Below are 13272 nucleotides of genomic sequence, written 5' to 3'. Positions count from 1 at the left end.
ATATTTGTCGGGCCTGAAACCGCAACGAGGTTTTTAACTCAGATACATTTTTAAATGCTTTAAAATGAAAGTTGAACTGCCATCTGAAATAAAATACTATCAGAGAAGTTGATTCCTATGCAAATCGGGGACCTATTAGTAGTTTGGTTGCGTTACGTCAAACCCAGCTGACGGATCACAATTAACATTGAATTGACATATTGGACCAAATAACGTTGGTCTGTCAATTGCATAGGAATCAACTTCCTCGATGGTACATACAGACATACTTAAAGATAAGACTCTTGATAGACATAAAGACGATTTAGACCTGTAACGAAAATTAATTCAAGACATAATACAATACTTATAATATGGACTTTGAATGCATAGCTATTGAAAAATTACTCAACTTAATAGACATGGTTTTCATAAAAGTAGTGCATAAACCATAATAACATACATTAACGGATGGAAGTATGTTTAATATCAAATCCGATTATTATTTAACAATACTCATTAAAAATTAGGTAAATGTTCGTTAATTTAGTGTCTCTTGAAGGGGAATTCTGGATGTTTCTCAACGCCAGGGAAGAAGCTGAAGTCGCAGATGCGCCCGTCGTCGCCGCGGTCGAGCGCGCGCAGCGCCGCCATCTCACTGTCGCTCAGCTCCAAGTCCCAGACAGATATATTCTAAAAATACAAATCCATACTATACTTAACATTATAAATGCGAAAGTGCGTTCGTCTCATCCCTCTGCAGCTCTGTCTGTTACCTCTTCACGCCCAAATCGCTGAACCGCTTTTCCTGATGGAGATACTTTGAGTCCCGAGAAAAGGACATAGGACAGTTTTTGTCCCGGAAAAAGGTACGGTTCCCGCGTGACATAAAAAAAATCCCGGGACAAAAAGTACTATTTTTCCTTTCCCGGGGCTCAAAGTGTTTCCATGCCAAATTTATGCAAAGTCCGCTCGGTGGTTTGAGCGTGAAGAAGTCATTGACAGACAAACAAACAGTCTGTTTGTTTCATACTTATAAAGTTATAATATTAGTATGGATATGTTACAATTGACTTCAAATTATGTTAAACTGACTTCAAAAATTTTTTACCAATATTATATAGTACTATAAAGTACTATATAATAATGGTAAAAAAATTTTGAAGTCAGTTTTTGTTAAATATTTAATTAAAATATCTTATTTTGCAATCTACACTACTATTATAAAGAGGAAAGATTTGATTGTTTGTTTGTCTTGAATAGGCTCCGAAACTACTGGACCGATTTGAAAGATTCTTTTACCATTGGAATCCTACATTAATTCTGCTGAACATAGGCTAAATTTTCTTTTGGAAAAAATAGGGTCCCAAATATCTTATTTGGGATTTTCGGACGCAAGGTGTAAAAAATCAACCAGAAATGTTACTTTTTTCGCGTACGCTGCCTAAACTATAAAAGATAGAACCATAAAATGTTCTAAGTAAATGTAGATCTTTGAAATATCTACAAAAAAGTCCGCGACACACTATACCTATCTATGTTGAGTGAGGCACAATAACCATTTTTTTATTAAAAAATCTTGAAATGTTTTTGGACTACATTTAAATGCCTTTATTTTACTTATGGCATTAATTCTTATCAAAATAAATTATTTCATTACTAAGTACAGTTAATGTAAATAATATTTGGTCTTTGAATGATTAAAATTGGACGTTTGGTTTTAATGTTATGGCGAAATTAAAATATTACGATTTCTGCTGCACGTTGCGAATTGGGCGTCGTCAAGGCGCGCCGCGCGGGTGTGCTCGCCCGGAGAGTCCACATAAATATTAAGTGTGATACTTAAGGCGGGGATCAATCTCAATCAAAAACGATAACCTTGCACACAACCAAAGACCAAGCGTATACGCATCGCAATAAGATTCATTTTAGCTTAGCATAAAATTGTGACAACAAGGGCGGATCTTCTCTATTTTTCTTGTTTTTTTTAAATATCTTTAGAAATAAATATTAAGAAACAAAATTGTTCGGTTAAAGAAATTTTAATATACATTTACTAACAATTTATTAAAATAAAATGTATAATTATCCTAGTTAATACTTATATTTCGATGAAATAGAGTTTTTTCGGAGGTGAGTTTGTAAATTAATTACAGCCAAAGTATTACGTTTTATTAAAATGTTTACGGTTTAAGGTATTTTAAATATTGTGCTTTATATCTCATATTTTTTAACACTTCGTTATTATATTGGAACTAGGTAAACCGAGAGTCACGGAATAACAAATTGGGGTTTATCCTCGCCTTAAGAAAAAACAACTGAACCCCATTCTCATCTCTCTCTCTCTCATGCGTGGATGTAGTAGGTAACTAACAATTTGAAAACTGTCGTTTTTTTTTGCATATAAATGGAGGCTTTAGGACCGAGAAAACTATTTGAAATAAAAAAATGTGGCTTCTATGTATAGCTAGATGTAGATGATGAAGTAGTTACGTTACAAGGTTTGTTCAAATTGTAAGGGATAAAAGAGAAATAGTTTTATGTTATAAAATTAACGTTATCCACTTTATCCACTCATGTCTTCTCTTCAATTGTGAATGAACACAGCTAGGCTACTTTTTCATCCCAAGAATTACAATGTTCCTCTGATAAGTTTACCTCTTTGATCCGTTTAGGTGAGGTGCTCTTAGGGATGGCGGCGACTCCGCACTGCAGCAGGTAGCGCAGTAAGATTTGGGCCGAACTTCGTGAATGCGCCGTTGCAATACTTTTCACCTCTGGCAACTCCAGCAAGTTCGGATACTCACGACTATAATGAATATTATAAAGCTCTTATTAATAAAATAGCTACACTGTATACCAACATAATATAATGCACATTGCACAGTATACGATTTACACATAATAACATAGAGCAGTCTTTCCCAAAGTGGGCGCTGAAGGTCTAAAGGGTAACTGGTGTGGGATCCAGAAAAAATGGGGGCGTTTTGTAGAGGCTTATTGGGGGGCATAGACTTATAATATATACTGATGTTGGGGGGTAATTTATTTCATCTGGATACATTTGAAATTGAAACAATGGGGGCGCTCAAACATATTTTTTTGTCAAAGTGGGCAGCGGACAAAATAAGTTAGGGCACACATAGAGGTACAGTGTTTGTAGCCCTTGTCCGATAAATTATAAAATTGGACAGACATGGACAAAAAATTGTATTAATGTAAATTGGTCATGAAGACGTTTTGTTGCCATTTATTAAGTACATCAAAATAAACAATCAAAAATCTTTGTCAGTAATTCCTACGTTGGTAAAGCGAATTTCAAATAAAACCGGCCAGGTGGGAGTTGGACTCGCCCACGAGGGGTTCCGCAGCAGTAATAAGGTTTATTTTATGAAATTAAAAGGTTTTTGATTTATTTTTAGGGTTCCGTACCCAAAGGGTAAAAACGGGACCCTATCACCAAGACTTTAATGTCTGTCCGTCTGTCTGTCTGTGTGTCTCCAGGCTGTAACTCAAGCACCGCTATAGCTAGATTTCTGAAATATTCACAGATTGTGTATGTCTGTTGCCGCTATGACAAGAAATACTAAAAACAAAATAAAATTAATATTTAACAGGGGCTCCCATACAACAAACGTGATTTGTTTGCTATTTTTTGCTCGATATCAATAACTGCAACACATAGGCACTTGAAATATTGACGAAAGACTCAGTTATATCTGTACTTTAATAACAATAATATAATTTAAATAAATTAAATAATTAAGGGGGGCTCCCATACAAAAAAACTCAATTTTCAGCCTATTTTTGCTCGATTGAGGTACGGAACCTTTCGTGCGCGAGTTTAACTCGCACTTGGCCGATTTTTTATTATAATTCAGTTGATTTAATAAATGTAAAATTAAGGTTTACCATTTATGACGCATAAAAAAACTACTGGCTAGATCTCCTAATACCTATCGAATATCCATAGATACCCCCACACGCAAAGGTTAGATGAAAAAAATTTTTTTTTGTTTCAGTTGTACCTATGGGGACCCCTAAAATTTTTAATTATTTTTCCATTTTTGTATCAAAATCTTATTGCGGTTCACATACTACATCTACTTGCCAAGTTTCAATAGTATACCTAGCTCTTATAGTTTCGGAGAAAAGTGGCTATGACATATGGACGGACAGACAGACAGACAGACAGACGGACAGACAGACATGACGAATCTAAAAGGGTTCCGTTTTTTACCATTTCGCTACGGAATCCTAAAAATCAGCAAAGACCATTGAATTGCCAAAATTGCCATTTTGTTTGGAGACGTCGTACTGCCGACCTCCACCACTCAAGAGACCTTGATGCTTGCTTCAATTTACTAGTGCATCTAGGAAGGAAACTAATGAGTTCAATTACTCGCCCTTACCCAGTCTTGGCAGCTAGTACTTGAGCCATGGCCCGCGAGCCGAGCGGCGAGTAGGCGACGACGGGAATGCCCAGTCGTTTCGCCTCGGCCACCAAGGACGTTTGCTGGCATGTCACGTTGATCTCTATTTGTAAACATTCCGGTTTGTACAGTTTGGTGAAACGGTTTATCTGCTCCTCGTTCATGTTGGACACCCCGATGTGGCGGACGCGACCGGACTCCTTTATTTTTATGAGCTCCTAAAACAAATTCATTATAATCTATTCAATAGTTATACTCCGAGTAGGTATGTTAAAAATCAAAACGACTTTATAAAATTGGGTAGCCACCAAAGAGAATATACTTACAGCATGACTGGTGAGTCATGTTCAATACTCGAGGACGTGATATTTGGCTATTATGTATAAGATGAAATTATAGAATATTATATTATGTATTAGATGAAAAAAATAAATTAAAAATATATCAATTGATCACTGGTTAAATAATGATATACCTAACGCATGGACACCGCGCGCGGGAAGACTAAAGCCGCCATTCCACCGCGGCGCACGCTGTGCACGGCCACGCGGCGCACGGATTTATTAGTTTGACTACGTGGGTCAACGTTTCCACTGCAGCACACGCTATGCACACGGCCACGACTATGTACAACTGTAGCGCAGCACAGTTTTGAATACTATGTACACGCTTCCGTGTATCCCGTGCACAGCATGCGTAGCGTGGCCAGCGTTGAGCTACGTGTAACATGTGCACCATATTCGAGCAAGCTACGTGAGTCAATTCGTGCGTAGCGTGCCCGTGGGTTGCAGTGGACACAGTCACATATATTTTCTTACAAAGCGAAGCTTGACGCACGTGCGTAGTCTCTCCGTGCGCTGCGGTGGATTGGCGGCTATAAATGAACGTGTTACGTGGCGAAAAAAGGAACTAACGCTGCCATCATACAAAAACGTCATTTTTGACAATTCTCTTTCACCAGCAACGCCCCCGCCCACGTTCATTTAAAGCCTTGTCGCACTATAAGGCCGCGTTTCCACTGACGCGGAGCATAGCGGAGAGGAACTTAGCGGTGCCGAATTGACCAATCACCATGCTCGAAATCTTCGCTCCGCTTCGCTGTCATTCCGCTGGAATAGCACGATTGGTCAATTCGGGCACCGCTAAGCTCAGCTCCGCTTCAGTGGAAACGCAGCCTAATAGCGGCGTTAAGTAATACTTAAGGTTATAATATATTAAAGTGAAAAATAATTGCGCTTTCAGCGCCTCTACTTTTACAGTGAACTCTATACACATTACGGGACATAGACATTAAGTATTATCATTTACGTTTGTTAGTTTGTTACATCCTGTATATGTTTACCATTATTGATAAGTATTGAGAAATATGGCAGAGTAATCAATCGAATCAAAATTTTCGCGCTGTTTCAGAAAACGGGACAATTTGGCATCCCAGAGATCATTTCGGGGACACCGGGACACGTAACTATAAACAAGGGCGTCGCCAAGGGGGGGCAGGGAGGGGCGGCTGCAGCCCCCCCCCCCCCCCTAGAAGAGATTCTAAAAAGTTGCCAAATATAATGCAAACAACGATCACTATAATATTAAAATCTGGTGATAGATGTAAGGCTCGTAGTACAAGTGAAAAGCTTCATGTGCTGTCGACTTTACCTATTTTTCTCATTTATAGAGAATGAGAAAAGTATGAATTGTAGTAGGTAAAGTCAACTTGCCCCCCCTGCGCCATCGGCTGGCGACGCCCTTGACTATGGTCACGTTAGTCATGCTGTATAATCACTATGGTAGCCACAAAATCTATAAGCGCTAGACATTCATAATATTAAGACGAAAAATCTCAGGAAAGTTACCTTATTTAATCTTGTTTTAAAGGATAGGATGATAAAAATGTTTTGGGACCACATAATTACATACCTACATATTTTCTGGGTACCTAAATCATACAGTCTCATTAGTTCTTTATTGCTGGCCTGAAAAAATGTACTAAAACTCAAGTCAAAGATAACAATATTTTATTCGCATTTTAATAATTTTTTGTACCCAAATATAGCAAATTACAATACAGTTTAATTTGAATTTACGACATTTATGGGTTAGGTAATTTAGTAGACATACATCTTTTCGAATATTATGTAACATAAAGTCATATTAGATATATTTAACATAAAATAGATTTATTATAGAAAAATATGCAAAGAACGTCCGTCGGGAAGCTATTAAATCATTTCTTGAGACATTATTTACTTCAAACAATAGATATGGCAAATTAACCCAGTAAAAATGAAAACTAATAATTATGATTTTTATGATAGGAAGATAAGTATGGGACAAATTATTGCGTATGAAATATTATTTGTCATTCTTCTATTCTGAATGTGCATCATTCAGAATCAATTCGATTTGATGATCCATCGATGCACTTGTTGTTTCATCAGTAGCTAATTTTTCATATTATGAATACGCATATTGTTTTAGTCTTCATTGCCCCCGCCGCAACAGGGACAAAGTAGCTTAGGTACAAGCTTGAGAAATTTATTTTTTAGAGACGCTTTGCACGCCCCTTCTATTGCAATATTTTTACCAGCACTTGCAACAGTACTCTGTACTTTCGTTACTGGTCGGTCACACGAAACTTCTTTCTTTTCTATGTACTTTTGATCGCCTGAGTGATCCGGTTTAGTCCGATCTGTCTTTGTTACAAAATCATCACCACTATTATGTAAGTCCGCGCAAGATACGGGTACTCTATTTCTTGATACGTATTTTTCATTTTCCTTAGGTTTGCACGAAGGTTTTTTAAAATTATAATCAAGTTGAGATGGACGTGATATTTTTAACTGATTTGGCACAGCGAATTTAATGACAACCATTTTTGTTAAAGATTTTTATAAATAAAGGTAAGAAAATTAATAGGTGTGTCTTTTTGTATTTTTATGTTTGTCTAAAATCAATGTCACATTAAAGATCGAATTCGACATGAGTAAAATAATGTCAAATTATCCTGAAAAAAGAAATTATACAAAGACAAGAACACCAACGAGGAAGTTATAACTTAAAATACTTTTAACTACGGACTGCCATTAGAAAATAGGAAATGCTTTTTAAAAGAAGTAACTCTTGTTGATGTTATTATTTAGTTGATTTTGATTAATAGTGGTTTTAAAAATATTCACCACTAGAACATCAGTAGAGTAATGGTGTTATCTTAATGCTGGCTACAAAACCTAATTCCTTTCTTATGTGCCTCTTATTATGTTCTTATAATAGTTTTGTAGATATTCCCTATAGATAAATATAAATTGCTCTTATCGTTATCTAATGATGAATTCTTATGCTGCTCTTGTCATTATAGTGTAGACAGGTGCCCATTTTTACTGAACTCGGTATATAGGACTTCAGGATATCTTCAGTGATTATTGACTCTTTTGTAAGAATAGGTACCAAGTTTAGTTCTATAAAATAACTAATAGTGCTTCACTAGATATACTTGTGCTGCTTGGGATGTTTAAGTTCCTACACTATAATCGCATATAAAACTATTATAAAATATACGTTGGGTTACTAAAATTTGATTATCATAATATTAATACGCAAGCGAAAAACTTTGTAACCCTTTACGTAATACGAGATTTGACCTTATATACATCCTTAAAAGAAGATTATTTTATCCTCTAAAAGGTGACAATCTTGATTTCGTCAGAAATGGTACCTCTTACGCGATAGAAAGAGAGCGCACATGTAGGCAAATATAATTGTAGGCACCTAGCACTGCGCGGTCGGAATTTGAACTTTATAGTATCGTAGCATGAGTTGTTATTTTTTTAAACGGGTTGCACGAGTGGGAAATCTGTTGGTACTACTAATATAATATATTCTGTGGCCTTACACATATGACTACTTTTATGCATTATGTAGAGCAGCGTTCCGCAACCTTTTTGTGTTCAAGGTACATCTAGGTCCTAGGAAAATAAAAATATTCGGAGGTATGAGCTCCCACTGCACCCCTTCGTCGATCGTCCTGAGATGTCCCTTTTTTGGCACTTAGCACTAGAACTAAGTACGATGACCTTTTCCGAGGCACACCAACTGCTGTCCACGGTACACCAGTATGTTCACACACTTTACGGATCATTGATGTAGAGCATAATATAAGTAACTCTGTGATGTAGAGTCAGGCAAGAAAGTACATTGATCCATGTTGTAGAACTTAGTAAAATTGAAGTGATGGTTTTAAAATTAAGAACACTTTCTAGTCAGCTAGAATAATTATTGTTCACTTTACCTTCCAAACAGCCATCAGATCGGTAGTAAAATCGAACTTCATGCTACCATCAGGGTTCTTGGGATGCAGGTCGCCGGGCACGTATTCAAACCCGAACGGAGTGTGAATAAGGTACAGGTCGAGATATTCAAGTCCTAAGTTTGCGAGAGACGCTGCGAAGAACTCTTCGACGTGCTTGACACTATTACCTAAAAGATAAAAATACATATAAGTAATTTTGTTTAGGTATGCTCAGCTGTAAGTTTATGGCTAAACACTAACCAGCCTCTACTTAGGTCGAGATTGGCTGTTCATTGCATTTGCTCCAAGAGCGAAGAGACCAATTTTTCGAAGGTTAGGTAGAACTTTAAACCTGGATACCTCTTAAGAGGATCGACTACCGGGTCCATCTCCATACAAAAAGCCATAACGTTTTGCTACCCCTAAAACTTATCCGATTTCAACGACTTTTCATAGTGAAAAGTCTTTGAAATCAGTTGCCTCTGTCTCTGAATTGCCTCTAGTGAAAACTATGCTTCTACGTTTACCTTTTATCAAAATTTTTGTTAGTTTGAAAGTTACGAGCTCCTGAAATCTAGGTTTTTAGGCTCAAATCTTTCTCATTTTAAATGGTTTGTATTTGAAAAACAACGTAAAATTTCAAACAAAGCAAAACATACAAGCGTAGATTAGATTCTGAAAAGATTGATACCAAAAAATATTAGTTTTAGTACAGTGTAGGGGATGCAAAACGTTATGCCCCGAAACGCGATTTTTGTCTAAAAATACCCAGAATCACAGCCGAGCTGCAACTCTCTCTATCGCACTGTTTTGCAGCACCCTCTGTGTCAGTTTAAAAAAAAAATTAAAAGTTCACCCTAACTAACTTATTAACCCAAAATTAAATTAGTTACACTTTAAGATATGACTTCCCACACGTTACTTGCCCGGCTTCCAGAATCTAACAACACGATAAATTGAAGTAGAATGAATGCTAAACGAAAACCGCAAGCGGAAAAATATGGAAGAATATAGAAATGCTAAGTAAACGAATTGTACTACTAACTAGGGATGTAACAGCACGTTTGCGCGGGGGCCGAGCGCTGTGGCGACAGATCACAGAGAATGGTTTTCCAAATACCTATTTTCTACGCTCGCGACACTACACAATAGTCTTAAAGGTAACCGCTTTCGAAACTCCATAGTTGCTGGTCGTTCTTACCTTTATAGGGCTCATGGAAAATTTTCATCTTTTATATTAAAATTGACGAAAGTTTGGCTGTCGCTAGCTCTTAACATCTATACTAGACGTTAATTGTAAAGCGGAAGAGTTTGTTTGTTTGTTTGAACGCGCTAATCTCAGGAACTACTGGTCCGATTTGAAAAATTATTTCAGTGTTAGATAGCCCATTTATCGAGGAAGGCTATATTTATTCATGCTAAGACTAAGAGGAGCGAAGAAATAGATGAAAATGTGGAAAAAACGGGGAAAATTATATAAAATTGCTTATTATCTGAAGCAGTTTTTATGTTAATTGGCACACATGAAGAATAGACCACGTGAAGGTACATAGGTTATTTTTTGCGGAAAAATGTACGGTTCCGTGAAATTCCTGAATAACGCGGGCGACGCCGCGCAGAAAATCTAGTTACTAGTACCACAGAATAGATAATAGTACAAGTACCTAGTACTTACTAATAGGGGTGTAGAACTGTAGACAGTAAACGAAATATAGTTCGTGAATACTTATTGTTTTTTTTAACCGACTTCCAAAAAGGAGGAGGTTATTTGTTCGTCTGTATATATATATTTTTGAGTTTGTATTATAGAATTACTGAAAATGACATTTTTACTCATTAACTTTTTAGTTAATATTTTTTATTATCAATAAAAAGTAATAAATATTTAATCCGTAATATCACGTAATCGCTAACAGCCATCATAGAGTGTGACGTCGCGATTTCCTAAACATCGTGTGTGACAGTGACATTTCGATGTCAAACCCATATACAAAGATTTTTGATGTTTGGAGGACGGTGACGTCATCGGTCATAGCGACGCCATAATGAACTTTAGCGTTTTAGCGGCAAATTTTAAAACGAAATTTAAAAATTGTTTTTAACAATTTTAATAAGAGTGTATTTATTTTTTATATATATTTTTAGGTGTAACAAAATATGTAGGCACATCTATAAAATAAATATATTTCCAAAAAATAGTCTACACCCATTAGATAGCCATAAGTCAGTACTCTGTTGTTATTTTAAATAAGTAATAGGTACATAGATTATTTCCTTACTAAATAATTGACAGCAAAAGCACAAAAGTAATTTAATTTTATTGAGTTTTTCAGGGAAAGCTGCAACGATAATAATTATACCAAAACAACAAGCATGCACGGCGGTTCGCGGTTTTACTCGATAATAGTATGCAAATGATAACAAACCGCTGTATCAAGTTGATAAGAATTGCACCTACCTGAGGGCGGTAGTTTAGTGACAACAAATAGCTCCTTCCTCCTGTCAGGGTCGTTTCCGATCCACCGGTTCAGTGCGCGACCGATAGCCTTCTCGTTTTCGTAGGCCGCGGCCGTGTCTATGTGCCTGTACCCCGCCTCTAGAGCGGCCGTCACCGCGTCTTCTACCTCACTTTCGGATGCCTGAAATGATTTTAGTATTCATTTTTTCCTCACACGTAGCTTTCAACTCTTCGCATCAAGGGCTCAGCCCTCAGGCCCTTCCATTCATGTCACATTAGATATTGTTATTTTCAAATCAAGCTCATATTTTTTATTTGCACGATAGACCGCAGATGGACAGGAGAACAAAGGACGAGACTTAAATACGTAAGTCGTAAGCGTAGCCCTAAAATTTAAAAGCCACCGTTTACATTTTCTTGTAAAAGTTAGCCAAGAGTATTAAACCGGAATGATGTAAATAGATGCGACATAATGACACAGAACCCAACAACTAAACAGAAGAAAGCTTATGATAATAATGTGAACTTTTAAAAGTTGTAATTAGTTATTGTAATGAAAGTTTGTAAAATGTAGAGTAGGTAGAGCATTGTATGCATGATAACAATCTTAAGATTTTCCCACATTTGTGCGTTTTGGTAGGGTCCTATCCTATACTTGTAGGTAAATTAAAGCAATATTACTTATGTCGTAATATTGTAGTTCCTTAAAAACTTAGATCCTTTGAGGTAGCGTTTTAAATTCTATACTCTCTCTATAATCTGCAGCTGCATTACCATACCGAATGATTAAGTGATTTTATACCTGTTGATATCACAGAAAGAGAGTTTGGTGATCCCGACAATTGATAAACATTTTCTTTTTAAAGTCAGTTAAAAATATTTCTTAAAAAAATAATAAATATTAAACCTCTTAAAGAGCATATTTTAAATTAATAGGCACAAACTTTTTCTCTAGAACATGAAACTTTTAAACCGATCACCGCGACCGTTATAACAATCGAAACATTGATTGCAAACTTTTGTACAAAAACAAAAAACTGACCTGCCAGGTTCCGAATCCCAGCCTCGGCATCTTGTCCCCGCCGGCCAAGGTTATGTACTTTGGTACTGACATTGTTGATATTCTCTAATCTAAGTAAGAAAAGGCTTAATATTTTGATTTTATTAATTGGAATGATAAAGGTATAGTTTGTTGAGGCCGCACTCTCCGTGCACTGCTCTCTCTGTACTGCGACCGGCGACCCTGCGGTACCGCGGTATGCCGATTGCCGTTAGCCGGTTGTGTACGTTGTTACTTGTTCCTGTGTAGACTGTAGCCGCATACATACGCACGCTCTCTGTAGTAAATAGAGCACACTTAAATTATACTGTATGGCAATTTGTATCTATGGGTATGAAGACGGATTTTTTTGAGTTCCCAGCATTGTTCTCATAGAAAAAGTTGTTCATTTTGACGGGCTCATTTGATGGTTTCAATGAGGTAACACTAACATACTGTATATGCTCTGAAACTTAAAAAGTCACTAGTTTTTATCGGAGTCTCTAGCTGTTGGTCAAATTAAGAAGCAATTAAGTAATCGTTAGTCGTTACTCACCTATTATCCTTAATATCTTTGGTATTCCTGTACAAAATTATTTACCAACCGACCTATGACCAAGATGTAGTATCAAGTATATTGTGGTTCGTATTATAATATTATCTTTGTAATTGGGAGAAGCAATACTTTATTATTATTATTATTTGCGCTTAGAAATTAGAATGGAAGTTTCCATCGACTCCTTCGAGTAGGTACGCATACGTCGCATAGTAAGAAAAATAATAGTCAATAATTAAGATTGTGACAAGTCACGCAGTAATGATATTATAATAGTTAATTGTTAGTAAGTACATACTTGTTTTCACATTGACGTCTTAAAAGTTAAAACAATTCATTAACCCAACAACGTTAAATTAACCCAACAATTCATAATTATTAAAATAATAGGTATGTCTATTCTAAAAGCATCTCTCGACTCGCGAAAACGTGAAAAAATATATATTTTTTGCCTCGACTTGACATACGTAATGCATGTTACATTATAATGATTGTTTCCTTTACTACAATAGTCCTTACTCCTAAACA

At 36.4% G+C, this 13272-nt stretch overlaps 1 protein-coding gene across 1 annotated transcript; it reads right to left on the bottom strand.

Annotated features, from left to right (window-relative positions):
* Nucleotides 1–446: 446 nt before the first annotated feature.
* LOC121725988 (aldose reductase-related protein 2-like) lies at nucleotides 447–12400 on the bottom strand. Its single transcript, XM_042113206.1, has 6 exons — nucleotides 12192–12400; nucleotides 11150–11330; nucleotides 8692–8879; nucleotides 4392–4630; nucleotides 2638–2788; nucleotides 447–672 (listed from the first exon to the last, which is right to left on the bottom strand). The coding sequence occupies exons 1-6, from the start codon at nucleotides 12261–12263 to the stop codon at nucleotides 526–528; spliced, it is 978 nt and encodes a 325-aa protein (XP_041969140.1). The 5' UTR covers nucleotides 12264–12400; the 3' UTR covers nucleotides 447–525.
* Nucleotides 12401–13272: the final 872 nt, after the last annotated feature.

Source organism: Aricia agestis, chromosome 4 (genome assembly GCF_905147365.1).
Source record: "Aricia agestis chromosome 4, ilAriAges1.1, whole genome shotgun sequence".
NCBI classification, from domain to species: Eukaryota; Metazoa; Arthropoda; class Insecta; order Lepidoptera; family Lycaenidae; genus Aricia; species Aricia agestis.
The sequence above is the reverse complement of the archived record's forward strand: the minus strand, read 5'-3'. Positions and strand labels throughout refer to the sequence as shown.